This window comes from Nomascus leucogenys, chromosome 20 (assembly GCF_006542625.1).
Source record: "Nomascus leucogenys isolate Asia chromosome 20, Asia_NLE_v1, whole genome shotgun sequence".
Classification (NCBI taxonomy): Eukaryota; Metazoa; Chordata; class Mammalia; order Primates; family Hylobatidae; genus Nomascus; species Nomascus leucogenys.
The window spans coordinates 33917844-33939951 of record NC_044400.1 but is presented as its reverse complement, the minus strand read 5'-3'; the positions used below and the strand labels follow the sequence as shown (position 1 = coordinate 33939951).

At 42.4% G+C, this 22108-nt stretch overlaps 1 protein-coding gene across 11 annotated transcripts in view; it reads left to right on the top strand.

The window, feature by feature from the left end:
• The window catches only part of SAP130 (Sin3A associated protein 130), a 90939-nt gene extending 69357 nt beyond the window's left edge, over positions 1–21582 (top strand). For all 11 annotated transcript variants that reach the window (XM_030801086.1, XM_030801090.1, XM_030801085.1 and 8 more), the window contains 6 exons: positions 4061–4419; positions 8999–9247; positions 9414–9539; positions 17229–17332; positions 20271–20384; positions 20643–21582. In XM_030801086.1, the coding sequence (XP_030656946.1) occupies positions 4061–4419; positions 8999–9247; positions 9414–9539; positions 17229–17332; positions 20271–20384; positions 20643–20801 (1111 nt within the window). In that variant the 3' untranslated portion in view covers positions 20802–21582. The remainder of the gene's footprint in view (positions 1–4060; positions 4420–8998; positions 9248–9413; positions 9540–17228; positions 17333–20270; positions 20385–20642) is intronic.
• Positions 21583–22108: the final 526 nt, after the last annotated feature.

The following is a 22108-nucleotide window of genomic DNA, read 5'->3' as shown; positions in this document are numbered from 1 at the left end:
CAACCTGGCTAGGGAAGTCTAGACTCTTCTCAGCCTTTGCCAGGGCCGCAGTTGTTTTCTGTGACGTTTCACTGGAGTACAGCAATTATTGTCTACAGGATTTTCATCATGCCAAGCCACCCCTTTTTGTTGGTTCTTGGGCTAGACAGAGTAGGCTTTTCTTGGGACTTTTTTTTGTCTCTGCTCTTTGGCATTTCCATGTTATCAGCTTCTCCAGCGCCCTGTCCAGGGCACACAAGGCAAAAAGCAAATCCAGGGAACTGACTGCCATGCCGTTCCTGGGGTCCTGAGGTCCCTAGACAATGTGCCTTTTTCTCCTCACTTTTCAGCAGCTCGTTGTGCTTGGTTTATATTATAACACTCACAATTTTCAGCTATACTTTGTGGGAAGAATAGGAAAAAGTATGTCTACTCCATCATTCCTGAAACACAACTCCTCACTCTTAAATGCTAGAATGGCAGGCAGAATTTTAGATGGGAAATCATTGCTCTTTAAAAATATTAGCCGGGTGTGGTGGCTCACCCCAGAGCTTCAGGAAACCAAGGCAGGCAGATTGCTTGAGTCCAGGAGTACGAGACCAGCCTGGTCAATATGGCGAAACCCCGCCTCTACAAAAAATACAAAACTTAGCCATGATGGCACATACCTTTAGTCCCAGCTACTGAGGCTGAGGCAGGAGGATCACCTGAGTCTGGGAGTTTAAGGCCGCAGTGAGCCGTGATCATGCCACTGCACTCCAGCCTAGGCAACACAGTGAGAGAGTCTCTCTCTCTCTCTCTCTCTCTCTATCTCTGTCATCTGTCTCACTCATATATATGAGAGAGTGTGACATACATATAAAGGTATTACTCTGTTGTCTTCTACATTTTGTTTTTACTTTTGAAAACCCAGATTTTTGAGTGCTGATCTTTATATCTTATGTGTTCATTTCTTTCTGAACGCTTTAATGATCTTTGTTCTCAGTGTTCAAAAACTTGACAGTAGAATTTGGGTTGGTTGTTTTTTGAGACGGAGTCTCGCCCTGTCGCCCAGGTTGGAGTGCAGTGGAGTGATCTCAGCTCACTGCAACCTCTGCCTCCTGGGTTCAAGTGATTCTCCTGCCTCAGCCTCCTGAGTAGCTGGGATTACAGGTGCTCACCACTGCGCCCCACTAATTTTTTGTATCTTTAGTAGAGACGGTTTCACCATGTTAGCCAGGCTGGTCTCGAACTCCTGACCTCGTGATCCTTCTACCTCGGCCTCCCAAAGTGCTGGGATTACAGGCGTGAGCCACTGTGCCCGGCCTTTTTTTATACTTTAAGTTCTGGGATACATGTGCAGAACGTGCAGGTTTGTTACATAGGTATACATGTGCCATGGTGGTTTGTTGTACCAGTTGGTTGTTTTTATATGTGCTGGATACTCAGTGGTCTCTTCAGTCTGAAAACTTGTATTGGTCGATACAGGGAAATCTTGATGTATTATTTCTTTCGTAATTTGTTTTCTGCTACTCAATTTTCATCTCCTCCCTTTTTTGGGGGAACTCTTATTTGTCAGGTGAACTTCTGGAATTGATTTTTTTTTATTTTTTCTCTCATTTATTTATCTCTCTTTTCTCTTTTTCTTTCTAGATATCTTCAACTTTGTCTTAAAGCCTTCTCAATATGAAAATCTGTAAATATCTGGGAAAATAGAGAAAATAATAGTAATCAAACAGTGTAACTGTTTTAATATTTTGTCGTAATTTATCTTTTTTTTTTAAGAGACAGGGTCTCGCTCTGTTGTGGCTGAAGTTCAGTGGTGCCATCATAACTCATTGCAGCCTCAACCTCCCAGGCTCAAGCAGTCCTCCTGCTCTTCAGCCTCCAGAGTCGCTAGGACCACAGGCACACACCACCACGCCCAGCTCATGTTTGTGTTTTTGTAGTTTTGGAGTTTCCCTACGTTAACTAGGCTAGTCTCGAATTCCTGGGCTTAAGCGATCTTCCTGCCATGGCCTCCCAAAGCACTGGGATTATAGGCGTGAGCCACCACGCCTAGCCAGTTCTTTCTTATACCTATTCAAACATGCAGTTCAGACTCTCTAGTGTCTTTTCTTTTTTTTCCCCTTTCAGTGTTTACACTTTTATATTCCAGAACTTCTAGTCCCTCTGTTGCGCAGGCTGGAGTGCCAGTGTTACAGTTACAGCTCATTGCAACTTCAGACTCCTGGGCACTCAGCGTCCTTAGTAGCTGGAACTACAGGTGTATGCCAGTGCACCTGGCAAATTAAAAAAAAATTTTTTTTTAAGAAATGGGGTCTTACTATTTTGCCCAGGCTGGTCTCGATCTCCTGGCCTCAGATGATTCTTCTGCCTCACCTTCCCAAACTGCTGGGAATTTATAGGCATGAGCCACTGTGCCCAACTCAATATTTTCATTTCTATGGGTTAAAAATCCCAAGTATACAATTGCTCATCTGAGAATATAGGAGTAAAAACCAAAGTGTTTTTGTTTTTGTCTTCTCTCATTCAACAACAACACAGAAACTTATGTGACCTTTGGTTAGTAAGAAGTGGGGGAGGATTTTTCCCCGGCAACCAACCAATCAGTTTTGCAGAAGACACCAGGTGGGTGCCCTCTAATTCAATTATGACACTTGGAGATAGTGTCAGATCTCACAGGTTGAGGGCTCAGTCCCACAAGACTGCACCTAACTTTCTTTTTTTTTTTTAATTTTTTTTTTTTTAATTATACTTTAAGTTCTAGGGTACATGTGCACAAGGTGCAGGTTTGTTACATATGTATACATGCACCATGTTGGTGTGCAGCACCCATTAACTTGTCGTTTACATTAGATATATCTCCTAATGCTGTCCCTCCCCCCTCCCCCCACCCCATGACAGGCGCCGGTGTGTGATGTTCCCCTTCCTGTGTCCAAGTGTTCTCATTGTTCAATTCCTACCTATGAGTGAGAACATGTGGAAGACTGCACCCAACTTTCAATGCCAAATGCAAGCCCCAGGTGGTTTTACTTGTTCTTCTGACCAGCTAGTTCCCATGCATAAGTTTGATTAATTTGCTAGAACAGCACACAGAACTCAGGAAAACACTTCACGTACATTAACCTATTTTCATAAAGGCTATTACAGAGGATGCAGATGACCAACCAAATGGAACAGACGCATAAGGCCTGGGAGAAGGGATGTGAAGCTTCCATGGCCTCTCCAGGCACGCCTGCCCTCCAAGAATTTCCATGTGCTAGCTATCCCAGAAGCTCCTGAACCCAGTCTTTTTGAGTTTTTATGGAAATTCAATTTATACAGGAATGGTTGATTAGGCATTGGCCATTAGTAATCAGCTCAACCTCAGCCCCTCTCAATTACAACTGTAGCTAAAGAAAAAAAAAAGAAAAATAACCACTCCAAAGACAACATATATATTACAGAATTCTGGGAGAAAAGGTACATTAATATTATGAAAATTGGTTGTGCTATGACGATACGACTTTGAGTGAGTTCTTTAAAGTGTTATTTTCTTAGTTAATTTTATTACTGCTTATAGAAACTTGGGAGCAGGACGTACAGTATATCTTTAAAACCTGATTTCCATTTAAAATTGCTTCGTTAAACTTTAAAGTCAAGAAATAGAGTATTAGAGCTGGGCACAGTGGCTCACACCTGTAATCCCAGCACTTTGGGAGGCCGAGGCAGGTGGATCACTTGAGCTCAGGAGTTGGAGATCAGCCTGGGCAACATGGTGAAACCTCATCTCCACAAAAAAATAACAAAAATTAGCCTGGCATGGTGGCACACACCTGTAGTCCCGGCTACTCAGGAGGATGAGGGGGGAGAATCCCTTGAGCCCAGAAGACAGAAGTTGCAGTGAGCCAAGACCACGCCACTGCACTCCAGCATGGGTAACAGAGTGAGACCCTGTCTCAAAATTTTTTTTTAATTAAAAATTTTAAAAAAGGAAATAGAGTATAAATTGTACAGTGTGCTGGACAGAAATAATTGGACAAATACTCATCCTCTGAGATGTTGTAGATGAAGGCAGTTTTTTTCTTATTTGCTACTGTGCTTTTCTTTTGTGTTTTAGTGCCAAACCCAAGTCTGAAATTCACGTGTCTATGGCCACTCCCGTCACTGTGTCCATGGAGACTGTATCCAATCAAAATAATGATCAGCCTACCATTGCCGTCCCTCCAACTGCCCAGCAGCCCCCACCGACCATTCCAACTATGATTGCAGCAGCCAGTCCCCCGTCACAACCAGCTGTTGCCCTTTCAACCATTCCTGGAGCGGTCCCCATCACTCCACCCGTCACCACCATTGCAGCTGCACCACCTCCATCAGTCACTGTGGGTAGCAGTCTCTCCTCCGTCTTGGGCCCTCCTGTTCCTGAAATTAAAGTGAAAGAAGAAGTAGAACCAATGGATATCATGAGGCCAGTTTCTGGTAAGTCCGTCCATAGAATACTCTCCATTGGCAATTGCCTCTTCCCCTTCCCTAATTCTCCTCCAGCATCCAGATTCTTCTGTAACCCTCAGCCAAGACTCCCGGATACCCATTTTAGATGTTGCATGTCATGAGTTTTTGATAAGTAGAAGAAAGCAATAAACTCATTGTGAAAACTAAAACTACTTTGCTTCCCTTTTGTAATTAAGTTTAATTTCTGGCCAAAATCATGAAAGAGATTAATATTTCCCCATGGATATCCTTCAACATAGTTTCCTTGCGTGCATTAAGAAAATGCTACTATGTAAAAGGGGTCACAATATGGCTTTAGTACTATTTATTCCAAGTTTCATTGCCTTGTTATGCAATCAAGTAAGATTTATGTTGCTGAAAAACCTATATGTGATTAGTAAAATCTTAAAACAATTCATTTCTCCTTTACCACTTCATCTTAACTCTAAACTTCCGGTTTGAGAAAGTCAAATCACTCGAGAGGTTTTCTTTTTCTCTTTTTTTTCTTTTCTTTTTTTTTAATAATTTATGTAGAATTTTGTATTTCCTACAAAAGTAACATATTCAGTATACAAATTGTGTGAAGTATAAACAAATCCAAAGAAGCAAGCAAGTTATTTGTGCTCTGGTACCCAGTATTACCTACTATTTCAGTGAGAAGGCCTCCATTTCTTTCTCATGTCGTTTGCCCGATAGAGGTGTGATTGTGCTATGTCTATAGTTTTTTTTAATGTACTGTTTATTTACTCATCTGTTTATTTATTCTGCCATGAGATCTCTTTCTGCGGGTATATTTACCCTTGGCACTTTCTTTGAAAGATACCATGAGTAATCCAGAAGGGAAAATGAAGCACCCTCAGTTATGCTACTCATCTGCTCTTTTTGGCTGGTTCCTTTTACCACTCTATGCTAGAAAACTGCCTGTAGTCCTACCTCAACCTATAGGGGTCTATTCCAGGAATTGTTCTGGGCACTGACAATGCAACTTTGTGTAAGACAAATGCAACCTTATCCTCTTAGATCTTACATTCTAGTGAGGGAGACAAAAGCAAAAATATGACTAAATTATATATGTATGTATGTGTGTATATGTATGTTTGGGTGATAAGTTCTATGGAGAAACAAAGCAGGGACAAAATATAAGGGAAAGTTGTAGCCAGGGCTGGAATTTGTATAAAGGGTTTTAGGAGAAAGCCTCACTGAGGAAGTGACCATTGAGTAGAGACATTAAAGAAATGAAGTTGCTGGCCATGAGGATATCCGGGGAAAGGGTATTCCAGGCCAGAGAGCAGTAAGTACAAAAATCTTGAGATAGGAGCATGCGTGATGTGCTCAAAATATAGCAAAGAACCAAAGGTCGCTGGAGCTAAGTAATACGGGGAGTGGCAGGCAGCAGGATCAGATCATGGTTGAACAGGGCCCACAGGCTATTGTAAAGGCTTTGGCTTTGCTGGGGTTGGCAGGGAGCTGTTGGAGCAGAGCAGGGAGTGTGAGCAGAGCAGTGCCAAGCGCTCACTTAGGACTGAAGATAAACACTCTGGCTGCTGGGGAAAGAACAGACTCTGGGAGCAGGGATGGAATTGAGGAGACCTGTCAAGCGGCTGTTACATTAATTGCCAGGAACAATGAAGGCTCAACCAGGGTGGTAGTAGTGGAAGTGGTGTGAGGTGGTAGGATTCTGTTTATGTTTTTAAGGTAGAGCTAAGAGTGTTTAATGATTGGATGTTGAGTGTGAGCGAACAGTATCTGGGACAACTTCCAAGATTTTTGGCCTTAGCAGCTGGAAGCCATAGAGTTGCCATTGGCTGAATTAGGAAAGCCTGCTGGAGGACCATGTTTTGTAGGGAAAGATTAGGAGTTTAGTTTTTGATAGGGTAAGTTTCAGATGTCTGTTAGACATTTCAAATGTAGACATCAAATAAATAGTTGGATCTATGAGGCTGGCTTTTGGAATAGAAAATGAAGTTGCAGATATAAATTTGGGAGTTGTCATTATATATATAAATTGTGTTTAAAGTCATGAGCCTGGATGAGTGGTTCAAATCACTTAGGGAATGAATGTTGATAAAGACAGAAGCAGTCCATGATCTAGTCTTAGGATAGTGCACTATCATGAGATGGGGGAGGAAGTAAAGTCCAGCAAAGGAGGCTGAACGGAGGGAACACAGGGTAGGAATATCACTTATAGTATGTGGTGTCCTGGAAGTTGCAAGAACAAAAATATTTCACGGAGGAGAGAATGATCAGGTGGATCACATGCTCTTCAGAGATGAAGGAAGATGAGGTCTGAGCAGTGACCTTTGGATTTGGCAAACAGAGGTCACAGAGGTCTTGAGAAAAGCAGTTTTTGTGTAATGATGGGGTAAAAGCATGACTGGGGGCAAGTTCAGGAGAAAGCCGGGAGAGATGGAGACATTATATATAAACAGCACATTTGAGGCATTTGTTCTAAAGGAAGAGAAAAAAGGTGTTTGAAGTGACATGATGTCAAGAAGAAGATTTTTTTTTTTTTTTAGATGGAGTTGTGTTCTTTCGCCCAGGATAGAGTGCAGTGGCGTGATCTTGGCTCACTGCAACCTCTGCCTTCTGGTTTCAAGCAGTTCTTCTGCCTCAGCCTCCTGAGTAGCAGGGATTACAGGCACCTGCCACCACACCTGGCTAATTTTTATATTTTTAGTAGAGATGGGGTTTCACCGTGTTGGCCAGGCTGGTCTTGAACTCCTGACCTTATGATCTGCCTGCCTGCCTTAGCCTCCCAAAGTGCTAGGATTACGTGAGCCCCCATGCTTGGCCAAGAAGAAGATTTTTTTAAGATGGGACAAATAAGAGTTTTGTATGTTAATGGGAATGATCCAGTAGAGTGAGAAGAATTGATGATGCAGGAGAAAGTTGTGAATTCCTGGAGCATTGTTTGAGGAGGCGAGAGTGGGTGGGATATGTGTGTACCTGAAGAGGTTGGCCTTTGCTGAAAGCATGGAGAGAAGGAGAATATAGGGACACAGTGGAGATGGAGAGATGAGGTGGTGGGACTTGATGGACATGTTCTTGTGATTGCATCTATCTTTTTCAGTAAAATAGAAAGCAAGGCCATCCACTGAGAGTACAGATGGTGGAGGAGGCATCGAGTGTTTGAGGGAGAAGAAGGTGTGAAGTAGTCATCCCGAGAGAGACTGGACTTAGTAGATAGGGTTGTCCAAGTGAGGCCAGTCAGCATGGTAGCGTGTCTCCCTCTGGTGACATTCAGTTGCGTAGGTGCAGACTAGTTGGAGAATAGGATTTAACCTCTTGTCCTTTTGCTAAGTGAACACAGTAAAGCAAGAAAAAGAAGGGACAATGAAGGAAGAAAAGGAATACAGTGATTATAGGGTTCAGACCTGGTGATGGGGGAGGATAGACATAAGAGGGATGAGTGACTTGCAGGAGCGTGGTCTGATGAACAGGTTCCTTGTAGGCCTAAGGAGTACTGGAGGCTGAGTACTGAGGGGAGGAACCTGGAAAGAGAGTTGGATTTACCTAGGGAGTTGGATGCTAGAAATTGAGATTGGGTGTGAGGCAGTTTCTATTTAATGGTGACAGGAAAGTTTAGGGTATGACTGTTGGAGTGGGCAGCAGAGTGGGTAGAGGAAAATAGGGCAAGTATGTGGCAGAGTGAAAATAAGAGTTTAGGTGAGCCCTTAACATGATTTTTAAATTCCTAGATGTATGATTCATACAAGCTCAAGCAAATGTTTACGTCCTCACAACACATGCTTTTTATCTGGAGGTAGCACACTGTGGTCGGTGAGAGTCCAAGCTCTGAAGCCAGACTGCCTCTGTCAGTCCCAGCTTGCCCACTTCATACTTGTGTGACTTGTGCCATATTTTCTCATTTGTGAATTGGAGGATAATAATAATGCCTACTTATTCAGATGATTTTTACGATAATGAGTTAATAGGTTACCTGCTAGACATTTATGTTTAAAAAGTGTGAAAAATAGTAGCTTCACTCATAAGGTCCTGTTATCTCCTTTGGAGCAAGTCCTGAGGCAAACAGTTCAGGGATGGTGTGTGGACTTCATCAAATTATTAGAAAGCCAGGCTCCTTCCACCTCTTTGCCCCACCACCCCTAGGATTTGACCTTCATGCTCTTGATTCAGGACAGCTGCTGATGCTGCAGCCATCTCATCTGAGTTCCAGGATCACAGAAGGAAGACAAGGAGTAGATCACGCCTGCTCTCTCTCTCCCTCCTGGAAATTTGCTAAAAGTGCTACAAAACACTTCTACTTCCATCTTAGATGACCACACCTATAATGGAGGCTAGGAAGTACATTCTTTAGCTGACTATCATTGTGCCCTTGTCAAAGGGAGGTCCTGGAACCAAGGAAGATGAAGATATGGGCTATTAGGGAGGAGTTTGCAGCTTCTGCCCAGAGTGCTTAGCACAGTGCCAGACACATAGGAAGACTCAATAAATGTTGGTGCTCTGTGCTGTCTTCTTAATCGTTGTCTTTGTTGGAAGGAAGTAAGTAAAACTTTCTGTTATGTTTGAGTTCTTACAGATATGTGTGCTCCTTTTCCTATGACAGCAGTTCCTCCGCTGGCTACCAACACTGTGTCTCCATCTCTTGCATTGCTGGCAAACAACCTGTCCATGCCTACAAGTGACCTACCACCTGGTGCCTCCCCAAGGAAAAAGCCTCGAAAGCAACAGCATGTGATCTCAACAGAAGAAGGTGACATGATGGAGACAAACAGCACTGATGATGAGAAGTCCACTGCCAAGAGTCTTCTGGTGAAGGCTGAGAAGCGCAAGTCTCCTCCCAAGGAGTATATTGGTAATGGTCAACAGGCTGACTTGTGTTATGACGCTTCCCAATAAAGTCAGAGTGCAACCCAGAGGCTCGTTACATAGTCAGCCTCACTCATACCTCACTTACTGGAATTGAACTTTGAGGATTGTTGACAATGTTACTAAGTTGTTTAATGTCTTCTCTTTAATAGATGAGGAAGGTGTGAGGTATGTCCCAGTGCGTCCAAGACCCCCCATTACTTTGCTTCGTCACTATCGGAACCCCTGGAAAGCTGCTTACCACCACTTTCAGAGGTACAGTGACGTCCGGGTCAAAGGTTAGTTTCCCCAGAAACATTTGATATTAATGCATGAAATTGGTATAAACTTAATTAAAATAGAAGAGAAAAACAGAATCACAATTTTCCGGTTTCAAAAAAACCATAAATTTTTGTTACAAAATCTTGAGGCTCTAGTGTTTAAGTATGTCCCGTAGAATATAAAACCTAGAAAATTACCCTTTGCCGTAGCAAGCTGTGTGTATTTATTGGAATTGCAGTTTAATGGTTAAGTAACAGCCTTGGTTTTTGTAAAACCCACGTGTTAACAGCTCCCAGAGTACTGATGGATGATACCTGTGGCTTCCAGAGTCATTGTGGAAGAGCTGTACTGGGTTACTGTGTAACACAGTTCTTAGTCCACAGTAGTTCCTAAGATGCTAAAATATACATGCATTGTAAGCATTTCTGCCAAAAGATCTTTTAACAAATATACAAAGCTCTTGGAGTGGTCTAGGGTAAGCCGTCAATGAATGTTTTGTTGTTCTGGTGGAACCTGAGAATAACCTTTTAATAAACCCACATATGATTGAAAATGCTGATCGTACTTTGCAAGTACCTGCAAATATTTCTACTGATGGACTTTAAGTGCCATTAGTCTCAAATATAATATATGTACAAAGAAATGTGAGTCTCTAGATAATTAGTCACATTTCCCATTCTCTTACATAAATTCCATTTGGAAACTGCGCTAAGGGTTTTCTTGAAGGCTCAAGATGAGTCCAACTTGGATGGAGTACTGACTAATTAAGCAGAGGTGGAGATGCTAACAGTTCAGTCTCTGAATGGAAGTACAGAGGCGGCTACATTTCCCAGCTTTTCTTCCTCACAAGTGTACTCTGAGGTTTGGAAAGAAGGTGAGATTTCCAGAGGTCAAGAAGTGTTGCCTTTTAGGGGAAGTAGGATATGAACCACTAAACATCTCTTCACGCCACAAGAATTCCATAGAAAAAATATTTAGGAATTTGCCTGGTAGCATTTCAAGCCACACTACAAGAGTCTAAATGCTTATTGAGACTTGCTCTTCAAAAACTATCTCAAGAAAGGTAACTTGACAGCTGAAAGGTTTATGATCCCTAAACCTTCTGTTTCAGTGTATTCATACTAACCTCCTTTACACAGTGCCTCTTGACTATGAAAGTTTAGTGTAGCTATTTTGCCTCAGCTATAAAATAACATATAAATTATATACATAAATACATCAAGATAGACTAAAACTCACAGGAGGCCAGGCGCGGTGACTCACGCCTGCAATCCCAGCACTTTGGGAGGCCGAGGCAGGTGGATCACTGGAGGTCAGGAGTTCAAAATCAGCCTAGCCAACATGGTAAAAACCCTGTCTCTACTAAAAATACAAAAAAATTCGCCAGGCGTGATGGCGGGCGCCTGTAATCCCAGCTACTCAGGAGGCTGAGGCAGGAGAATCTTTTGAATCCCAGCTACTCAGGAGGCTGATGCAGGAGAATCTCTTGAACCCGGGAGGCAGAGGTTGCAGTGAGCCAAGATCGCACCACCGCTACCACACTCCAGCCTGGGTGACAGAGCAAGACTCTGTCTCAAAAAAAAAAAACTCACAGGAAAGAAAAGAGAAACAAAAAAGAAGTACAGAAAACACATAGTAATGTGCCAGACCTAAGTCTTACATACTAGTTATTGTAATAAATGTAAATAATCTAAACATACCAATTAAACACAGATTGGCAGAATCAATGAGAAAAAACCGTCCAACTATGTGCTGTGTACAAGAAACTCACTTTGAATACAGTGGCATAGGTAGATTGACAGTAAAAGGCTGGAAAAATACATACAGGCCAGGCATGGTGACTCACGCCTGTAATCCCAGCACTTTGGGAGGCCAAGGTGGGTGGATCACCTGAGGTCAGGAGTTCAAGACCAGCCTGGCCAACATGGTGAAACCTCGTCCCTACTGAAAATACAAAAATTAGCCAGTCATGGTGGTGCACACCTGTAATTTCAACTATTCAGGAGGCTGAGGCAGGAGAATCGCGTGAATCCCCGGGAAGTGGAGGTTTGCAGTGAGCCGGGATCATGCCACTGCTCTTCAGCCTAGGCAACAAAGTGAGACTCCGTCTCAAAGAAATAAATAAATAAATAAATAAACACACAATATGAAATTCACACAATATGAAATTAATTTACAGAAAAGCAGGAGTGGCTATATTAATGTCACGTAGAGTAAAATTCTGAGGAAAGAAAATTGCTAGAGACACAGAGGGACATTACAGACTGATAAGATAATCAGCTGACCAGGTAATGATCCATTTCTCTACAGTGTCTTTTAAAATATAGGCAAGGACATTCCAAATTTATTTTATGAAGCCAATATTTTCATGCTATCAAAACCAGACAGTGTACAAATATAGAAAATGACAGATCAATATTCCTCATGAATATAGATATAAAAATGCATTAATAAAATATTAACAAATCAAATCCAGCAGTATATACCTTGACCAAGTAGAATTTATTCTTGCTGTACAAAGCTGGTTCAACATTTGAAAACCAAAGTAATCTACCCTATTAACTGGCCTTATTAATTTCCTAGGGTTGCCATAACAAAGTACTGTGAACTGGGTGGCATAAAACAGTACAAATTATTCTCTCATGGTTCTGGGGGCTAGAAGTCCAGAATAAAGGTCTGATAGGATCATGCTCTCTGTGAAAGCAGTAGAGGAGAATCCTTCCTTGCCTCTGTGGTTTCTTGTGATTGCCAGCAATCTTTGGTGTTCCTGGCTTGCACGTGCACCACTCCAGTCCCTGCCTCCAACTTTAAATGGCATTCTTCTCTGTCTCTCTCTGCCTCTCCCATCCTCCTTTCTCTCTCTCTCTCTCCTTCTCTCCCCTTCCTTTTCTCTCTCTCTCTCTACTTCTGTCTCTCCCTCCCTCCTTGTATGGACACCAGTCATTGGACTTACAGCTCACCTTAATCTAGTATGACTTCTTAACCAAATTACCTTTTTTTGTTGTTTTTTCTTGTGATGGAGTCTTGCTCTGTCCCCCAGGCTGGAGTACAATGGTGCAATCTTAGCTCACTGCAACCTCTGCCTCCCGGGTTCAAGCAATTCTCCTGCCTCAGCCTCCTGAGTAGCTGGGATTACAGGCGCCCACCACCACACATGGCTAATTTTTTGTATTTTTAGTAGAGACAGGGTTTCACCATGTTGGCCAGGCTGGTCTCGAACTCCTGACCTCAAGTGATCCACCTGCCTCAGCTTCCCAAAGTGCTGGGATTACACGTCTGAGCCACTGTGGTCAGCCTACGTTACATTCTAATATAGTCACAGGTACCAAGGGACTTCAACATATCTTTTGGGGGGTAAACCATTCAACCCACAACAAAAGCTAAAGAAGAAAAATCACATGATTGTATCAATCAATGTAGAAAATTTGACAGAATTATTGGTCTATTCAGAGATTCAACTTCTTCCTGATTTAGTCTTGGGAGGGTGTATGTGTCGAGGAATTTATCCATTTCTTCTAGATTTTCTAGTTTATTTGCGTAGAGGTGTTTGTAGTTTTCTCTGATGGTAGTTTGTATTTCTGTGGGATCAGTGGTGATATCCCCTTTATCATTTTTTATTGTGTCTATTTGATTCTTCTCTCTTTTCTTCTTTATTAGTCTTGCTAGCGGTCTATCGATTTTGTTGATCTTTTCAAAAAAACCAGCTCCTGGATTCATTAATTTTTTGAAGGGTTTTTTGTGTCTCTGTTTCCTTCAGTTCTGCTCTGATTTTAGTTGTTTCTTGCCTTCTGCTAGCTTTTGAATGTGTTTGCTCTTGCTTTTCTAGTTCTTTTAATTGTGATGTTAGGGTGTCAGTTTTGGATCTTTCCTGCTTTCTCTTTTGGGCATTTAGTGCTATAAATTTCCCTCTACACACTGCTTTGAATGTGTCCCAGAGATTCTAGTATGTTGTGTCTTTGTTCTCATTGGTTTCAAAGAACATCTTTATTTCTGCCTTCATTCCGTTATGTACCCAGTAGTCATTCAGGAGCAGGTTGTTCAGTTTCCATGTAGTTGAGCGGTTTTGAGTGAGTTTCTTAATCCTGAGTTCTAGTTTGATCGCACTGTGGTCTGAAATTGTGGCAATGATCAGTAGCTTACCAACCAAAAAAAGTCCAGGACCAGATGGATTCACAGCCGAATTCTACCAGAGGTACAAGGAGGAGCTGGTACCATTCCTTCTGAAAATATTCCAATCAATACAAAAAGAGGGAATCCTCCCTAACTCATTTTATGAGGCCAGCATCATCCTGATACCAAAGCCTGGCAGAGACACAACCAAAAAAGAGAATTTTAGACCAATATCTTTGATGAACATTGATGCAAAAATCCTCAATAAAATACTGGCAAAACAAATCCAGCAGCACATCAAAAAGCTTATCTACCATGATCAAGCGGGCTTCATCCCTGGGATGCAAGGGTGGTTCAACATATGCAAATCAATAAATGTAATCCAGCATATAAACAGAACCAAAGACAAAAACCACATGATTATCTCAATAGATGCAGAAAAGGCCTTTGACAAAATTCAACAACGCTTCATGCTAAAAACTCTCAATAAATTAGGTATTGATGGGATGTATCTCAAAATAATAAAAGCTATCTATGACAAACCCACAGCCAATATCATACTGAATGGGCAAAAACTGGAAGCATTCCCTTTGAAAACTGGCACAAGACAGGGATGCCCTCTCTCACCACTCCTATTCAACATAGTGTTGGAAGTCTGGCCAGGGCAATCAGGCAGGAGAAGGAAATAAAGGGTATTCAATTAGGAAAAGAGGAAGTCAAATTGTCCCTGTTTGCAGATGACATGATTGTATATTTAGAAAACCCCATTGTCTCAGCCCAAAATCTCCTTAAGCTGATAAGCAACTTCAGCAAAGTCTCAGGATACAAAATCAATGTACAAAAATCACAAGCATTCTTATACACCAATAACAGACAAACAGCCAAATCATGAGTGAACTCCCATTCACAGTTGCTTCAAAGAGAATAAAATACCTAGGAATCCAACTTACAAGGGATGTGAAGGACCTCTTCAAGGAGAACTACAGACCACTGCTCAATGAAATAAAAGAGGATACAAACAAATGGAAGAACATTCCATGCTCATGGGTAGGAAGAATCAATATCATGAAAATGGCCATACTGCCCAAGGTAATTTATAGATTCAATGCCATCCCCATCAAGCTACCAATGACTTTCTTCACAGAATTGGAAAAAACTACTTTAAAGTTCATATGGAACCAAAAAAGAGCCCGCATCACCAAGTCAATCCTAAGCCAAAAGAACAAAGCCAGAGGCATCACGCTACGTGACTTCAAACTATACTACAAGGCTACAGTAACCAAAACAGCATGGTACTGGTACCAAAACAGAGATATAGATCAGTGGAACAGAACAGAGCCCTCAGAAATAATGCCGCATATCTACAACCATCTGATCTTTGACAAACCTGACAAAAACAAGCAATGGGGAAAGGATTCCCTATTTAATAAATGGTGATGGGAAAACTGGCTAGCCATATGTAGAAAGCTGAAACTGGATCCCTTCCTTACACCTTATACAAAAATTAATTCAAGATGGATTAAAGACTTACATGTTAGACCTAAAACCATAAAAACCCTAGAAGAAAACCTAGGCAATACCATTCAGGACGTAGGCATGGGCAAGGACTTCATGTCTAAAACACCAAAAGTAATGGCAGCAAAAGCCAGAATTGACAAATGGGATCTAATTATACTAAAGAGCTTCTGCATAGCAAAAGAAACTACCATCAGAGTGAACAGGCAGCTTACAAAATGGGAGAAAATTTTCACAACCTACTCATCTGACAAAGGGCTAATATCCAGAATCTACAGTGAACTCAAATTTACAAGAAAACAACAAACAACCCCATCAAAAAGTGGGCAAAGGATATGAACAGACACTTCTCAAAAGACATTTATGCAGCTAAAAAACACATGAAAAAATGCTCATCATCACTGGCCATCAGAGAAATGCAAATCAAAACCACAATGAGATACCATCTCACACCAGTTAGAATGACGATCATTAAAAAGTCAGGAAACAACAGTTGCTGGAGAGGATGTGGAGAAATAGGAACACTTTTACACTGTTGATGAGACTGTAAACTAGTTCAACCATTGTGGAATTCAGTGTGGCAATTCCTCAAGGATCTAGAACTAGAAATACCATTTGACCCAGCCATCCCATTACTGGGTATATACCCAAAGGATTATAAATCACGCTGCAATAAAGACACATGCACACGTATGTTTATTGCGGCACTATTCACAATAGCAAAGACTTGGAACCAACCCAAATGTCCAACAACGATAGACTGGATTAAGAAAATGTGGCACATATACACCATGGAATACTATGCAGCCATAAAAAATGATGAGTTCATGTCCTTTGTAGGGACATGGATGAAACTGGAAACCATCATTCTCAGCAAACTATCGCAAGGACAAAAAACCAAACACTGCATGTTCTTACTCGTAGGTGGGAATTGAACAGTGAGAACACATGGACACAGGAAGGGGAACATCACACTCCAGGGACTATTGTGGGGTGGGGGGAGGGGGAGGGATAGCATTAGGAGATATACCTAATGATAAATGACGAGTTAATGGGTGCAGCACACAAACATGGCACATGGATACATATGTAACAAACCTGCACATTGTGCACATGTACCCTAAAACTTAAAGTATAATAATAATAAAATAAAGAAAATTTGACAAAATTAAACACCTTTTCATGATAAACAATGTTCAAAACATTCAAAAACATTGTTCAAAAAGAAGGGCTCTTCCTTGATTTGATAAAGTTGTTCTGTCCTTGGAAAGGCTCCCCCAGCTGTCTTAGGCTTTGTTCTGTCCTTCAAACCAGCCTGCACATAGTCTAGGCTGTATCTTCATTAGTTCCACAAGTCTCCCCCAATTCCCTTCGCCACAGCCTCCACTGTTCTTGGGAACACCTTTAGGTTTGAACTTCTTCACACTCTTGCAAATGGACTCACTTCCTTCAGGAAGAAATTAGAAGGTTTCTGTTTTATAGCCCACTTCTTCCAGCAAAACGTTTGATCCAGGGCCTTAGAGATGGGGGAGGCCCTGGCTTGACATGTGGCAAGCTTCTCTCTGAGTGACAGCCCTGCTTTAGGAGGTAGCACTTAGTGGAGGGGAAGGAGGGGAGTAAGCAGCCTGGGGTCCTCTTGGCTTGCCTCTCCTAGATGAAACCATTACCTCAAATAAAAAAGTTCTTATGGCCAGGTATGGCGGCTCATGCCTGTAATCCCAACACTTTGGGAGGCCAAGGCAGGCAAATTGCTTGAGCCCAGGAGTTCAAGACCAACCTGGGCAACATAGCAAGACCTCATCTCTACAAAAAATACAAAAGTGAGCCCAGCATGGTGGTGCACACCTGTAGTCCCAGCTACTTGGGAGGCTGAAGTGGGAGAATCGTTTGAGCCTAGGAGGCAGGGGTTGCGGTGACCCGAGATTGTACCACTGCTCTCCAGCCTGGGTGACAGAGCCAGACACTGTCTCAAAAAAAAAATAAAATTCTTGTTAAAATAATGGCATTTATGCTGCTCGAACACAAATCATTTACCTTTTTAAACACTGACATACACGTATTTTTATTTTTTATGGTTCCAGAGGAGAAGAAAGCTATGCTGCAGGAAATAGCTAATCAGAAAGGAGTATCCTGTCGTGCTCAAGGCTGGAAAGTCCATCTCTGTGCCGCCCAGTTACTACAGCTGGTAGGTGGAGTTCTAGCCCTTGTTCATCACGCTGAAGAGAGGAGAAGACACTTCAGATAGCTGAGTTCATAGAACTTTTTAAAAGTAACTCTGAAGCATTCCCAGCTAACGGTTATGGTAGAATTTTTATGTGTGCTATATAATATCACACTGTGTCAGTTACATGTGATTAAAATTGAAATATATCTGAGTTCTGGTATCCAGATCCAAAATACATGGAACAACTGTGGTATAAGACCTAAATTTAAGATTCAGTGTTATGTGACGTTGTGACATCTGAAATAGGGGGAGCCTCAAACGGCCTGAGAGTCCCTTCTCCCACCTCTGCTCCCTCAGATGAAGTCTCCTAGGCAAACAACCCTTCATACCACAGGGACCAGGCACACAATTCCTGCTCCTGGCTGAGTAGTAGGCTCCAGTTGCCTGCCAGCTTCCAATATTCCAGTATTACTCAGATAAGCCAGTCACACACATCATCATTCAGAGACCAGGGCATACCTCTCCCTCTTTCCTGTTCGTTTTTTTGTTTTTGTTTTGTTTTGGTTTTGGGGTTTTTTTTTTTTTTGAGACAGGGTCTTGCCCTTTTACCCAGGTTGGAGTGCAGTGGCACGACCATGGCTTACTACAGCCATGATCAACCTGCTGGGCTTAAGTAATCCTCTCACCTCAGCGCCCCCCAAACAGCTGGGACTTACAGGTATGACCCATTGCACCCAGCTGATTTTTAAAAATTTTTTGTAGAGGCCGGGCACAGTGGCTCACACCTGTAATCCCAACACTTTGGGAGGCCAAGGTGGCCAGATCACGAGGTCAGGAGTTTGAGACCATGGCCAACATGGTGAAACCCCCGTCTCTACTAAAAATACAAAAATAAGCTGGGCGTGGTGGCAGGCGCCTGTAATGTCAGCTACTCGGGACGCTGAGGCAGGAGAATGGCTTGAAACCAGAAGGTGGAGGTTGCAGTGAGCGGAGATCATGCCATTGCACTCAAGCCTGGGTGAAAGAGCAAAACTCCCTCTCAGGGAAAAAAAAAAAAAAATTGTAGAGACAGGGTCTCACTGTTGCCCAGGCTGTACTGTGTCTTAATTTTTAATAAACAAGTTTAAAAAGTTAAATTTTTTTGTAATAGAAAATAAGGGGCCAGGTTCAGTGGCTCAGGCCTGTGATCCCAGTACTTTGGAAGGCTGGGGCAAGAGGATTGCTTGGACCCAGGAGTTTGAGGCCCACCTGGGCAACATAGTGGGACCCTGTCTCTACAAAAAAAAAAGTGTTTTAATTAGCCGGGTGTAGTGGTGCACACCTCTAGTCCCAGCTACCTGGGAGGCTGAGGTAGGAAGAACTCTTGAGCCCGGAAGACCAAAGCTGCCCTTAGCCGTGATCGCACCACTGCACTCCATCCTGGATAACAGAGTAAGACACTCTCAAAAAAAAGGAAGAAAACAAAGTTTATAGAATAAACATATAAAGAAAGAAAATATTTTTTGTAACCTCCCAACAGTGTCCACATTTGTCCGACAATATGTGTTTTAAGCTAAGTTTTATTGCAAAAGAGTCAAAAAATTTAAAACAATTTAAAAGTTTATAAAATAAAAAGTTACAATATGCTATGGTTAATTTGTTATTGAAGAAAGAATAATATTTTTAACAGATTTAGTGTAGCCCAAGGGCACAGCGCTTATAAAGCCTACAGTAGTGTGCAGTGATGTCTTAGACCTTCACATTCACTCACTGCTTACCCACTGGCTCACGCAGAGCAACTTAACAGTCCTGGGAGACTGCATTCATGTAAGTGCTCTTCACCATTTTTAATCTGTCATGCCGTATTTTTAGTGTACCTTTTCTATGTATAGATAGGTTTAGATACACAAATACTTAACACTATGTTTCAGTTTCCCGCACTATTCCTTGCAGTAACATGGTGTACATGTTTGTAGCCTAGGAGCAGTAGGCTCTATCATATCGTCTAATATGTGGTACTTCATAACATCTGGGTTTGTGTAAGTACATTCTGTGATGGTCACACAACAATAAAATTTCCTAAAGACATTTCTCAGAACGTATCACTGTCATTAAGCAGAGCATGACTGTATTTGTGACTCATAAACTGCTGTTAATCTTACCTGTCCAGTGTTGGATCTTATATGTTTGGCCATATAACCCTAGGGCAAGAATCCCTTCTTCACCAGCAGGTGAAGAGGAGGTGACAACCTCATAAAGTTTTTCCTTCTTTTCAGTAGCAGTGACCTGAAGAACATTGTCTGTTGTCAGTATCTAAAAAATGTAGTGCCTTGGCTACTTCTGACTTAGCAGAAATCACTTCTATGAAACTTGGAGACTTGTGTTTCAGAAGAATTGTGGATTCAAGGCAGTATTCAAAAGTTATCCTTGAAGATAGGCTCTGAACTATGGCAAATTATAATGTAAATCTTTGTTGATCAGTTTCCTTTACTGGTTTTATTTTATTTATTTTTTTATTTTTTTATTTTTTAGATGGAATTTCGCTCTTGTTGCCCAGGCTGGAGTGCAATGGCGGGATCTCAGCTCACTGCAACCTCTGCCTCCCGGGTTCAAGCGATTCTCCTGCCTCAGCCTCCCGAGTAACTGGGATTACAGGCATGCGCCACCACGCCCAGCTAATTTTGTATTTTTAATAGAGATGGGGTTTCACCTTGTTGGTCAGGCTGGTCTCCAACTCCAGACCTCAGGTGATCCACCCACCTCGACCTCCCAAAGTGCTGGGATTATAGGCTTGAGCCACCGCGCCCAGCCCCTTTACTGTTTTTAAACCTTAGTATCTTAGTCCTTAGGAGAAAGGACGTTGTCACCCAAACAACTCTTAGACAGTTTACAAAGGTGATTGAAGGTGGGTTCATTTGCCTGGGGTTGACATAGAAAAATATTTCCGAGGTTATGATATCCTCCCTTTTGTGTGTTGCAGACGAATCTAGAACATGATGTCTATGAAAGACTTACCAACCTGCAGGAAGGGATTATCCCAAAGAAAAAAGCAGCAACTGATGATGATCTCCACCGAATAAACGAACTGATACAGGTTTGAGTGAGCCCTTCCCTTCTGATCATCCACTTTATGAAGTTGCTTTCTGTAAAGCCCTACTTCTCCCGTTTCCCCCCGTCTCCCTCATATCTTCAGTAAAAACATATGTGCTTCAGCCTGCACTCCTGAGAAACAAGAAGACATTTTCTCTATTGTGGAAGCCTCAACATGGCCTCTGCCCAAAGGCAAGCAGTTATTTAAAAGCTGTACTATCCTCATGATCACTGATTGATGATGCAATGTCTTCTGTTTCAGGGAAATATGCAGAGGTGTAAACTTGTGATGGATCAAATCAGTGAAGCCAGAGACTCCATGCTTAAGGTTTTAGATCATAAAGACCGCGTCCTGAAGCTGCTTAACAAGAACGGGACTGTCAAAAAAGTGTCCAAATTGAAGCGAAAGGAAAAAGTCTAGACCCAGAGCAATCAGGAGATTGGAAGCAAATTTATGAAGAATGATGGTGGGGGTGGGGGGAGGGTTTTGGTTTTTTCCAAAGTGGAACATTGAAATAAAGGAAGTGTTCCTTAGTTCCCATGTGAAAGCAGAGGGACCCATGACATCCAGTGGCATGAAAGGATCAGAGCTGACTGGACACAGTGAGCTGCCTTCTTGCATTCGGGTGCACCCCTGTTAAACCCGCTCTGTGTCATAAGTGACTCCGGATGCATCAGTGTCCACCAGTTGGAAGCAATGACAAGGATGGCTGGCTGGTGTTTTTCAGCCTTCCGGTTTATAGACTGTATTTATCTAGTGGATTCCTGCAGGCCCCATACTGAGCCTGGACTGAAAGTATCCACTCGGACCATCTGTTCTCTCTCTACACTGAAAATAAAACCTCTTCCACCCACCCCATTCAGTTCTGCCTGACCTTCAAATGCCCACGTTGGCCTTTTACAGCAGTGCCACGGCACCAAGCGAGCTGCCACATCTCACACTCTAAAGGGTTTGAACTATTAGTTCTTGTCATTTTTTTAAAGAAACCATTCCCAAGTGAAATTGTTATATCGTCTGTCTTGCGTGTGTCAGAACTGGGTTTTTGTGGAGGTTCAGAGCAGGCAACACCGTAAGTTGCTCTCAGATCCTTGTTCTGAAGTACATTCTTGGTTATCTGTACTTCTGTAGCTGGTGTGATGCTGTTAATTGTATGTACCACACATCTCCAGACGTTAATAAAGGACTCAAAGAGGTTTTTGTACTTGCGCAGTTTGCATCTTTTTGTAAAGTGAATCAGTGCCCCACCCTGACACTCACTGAAATGTTTACCCTGCTTTGGTTTTTCACACATTGTTGGGAGCCTACTTTGTTGAAGTTATGCTGTTCGCATAGAGTTCCTCTTATCAGGGTAGTTCAGATATGCTACAGTGGTGAAACCTGTTGGACCTTGGCTCCCTTAAATACGAGCCTGTATTGTGGCCCAGTGCGGATATAAATTGGTCCGATTATAGGACTGTTAAGGCTGCAGTACTTGGGGTGGAGCTTTCGGGCGGGTGGATCCTCTCCACACGTTGCTCTTCTTCTGAACTAACCTGAATGGAAAGGTAGCTCAGATCGGCTTCCTTTGGGCACAAGACCAACCATCTCCATCTGGTCTCCATGTGAGAGACCAGGAAAGATTTTTCTCAGAGGCTTCTGCCTCTGTGGACAAGACCTGACCACCCTCCTTCCTTAGGACACCTGCTTTCAGCTACCAGGTTGGGGCTAGAGCGCTTCCCTTTGCTCTG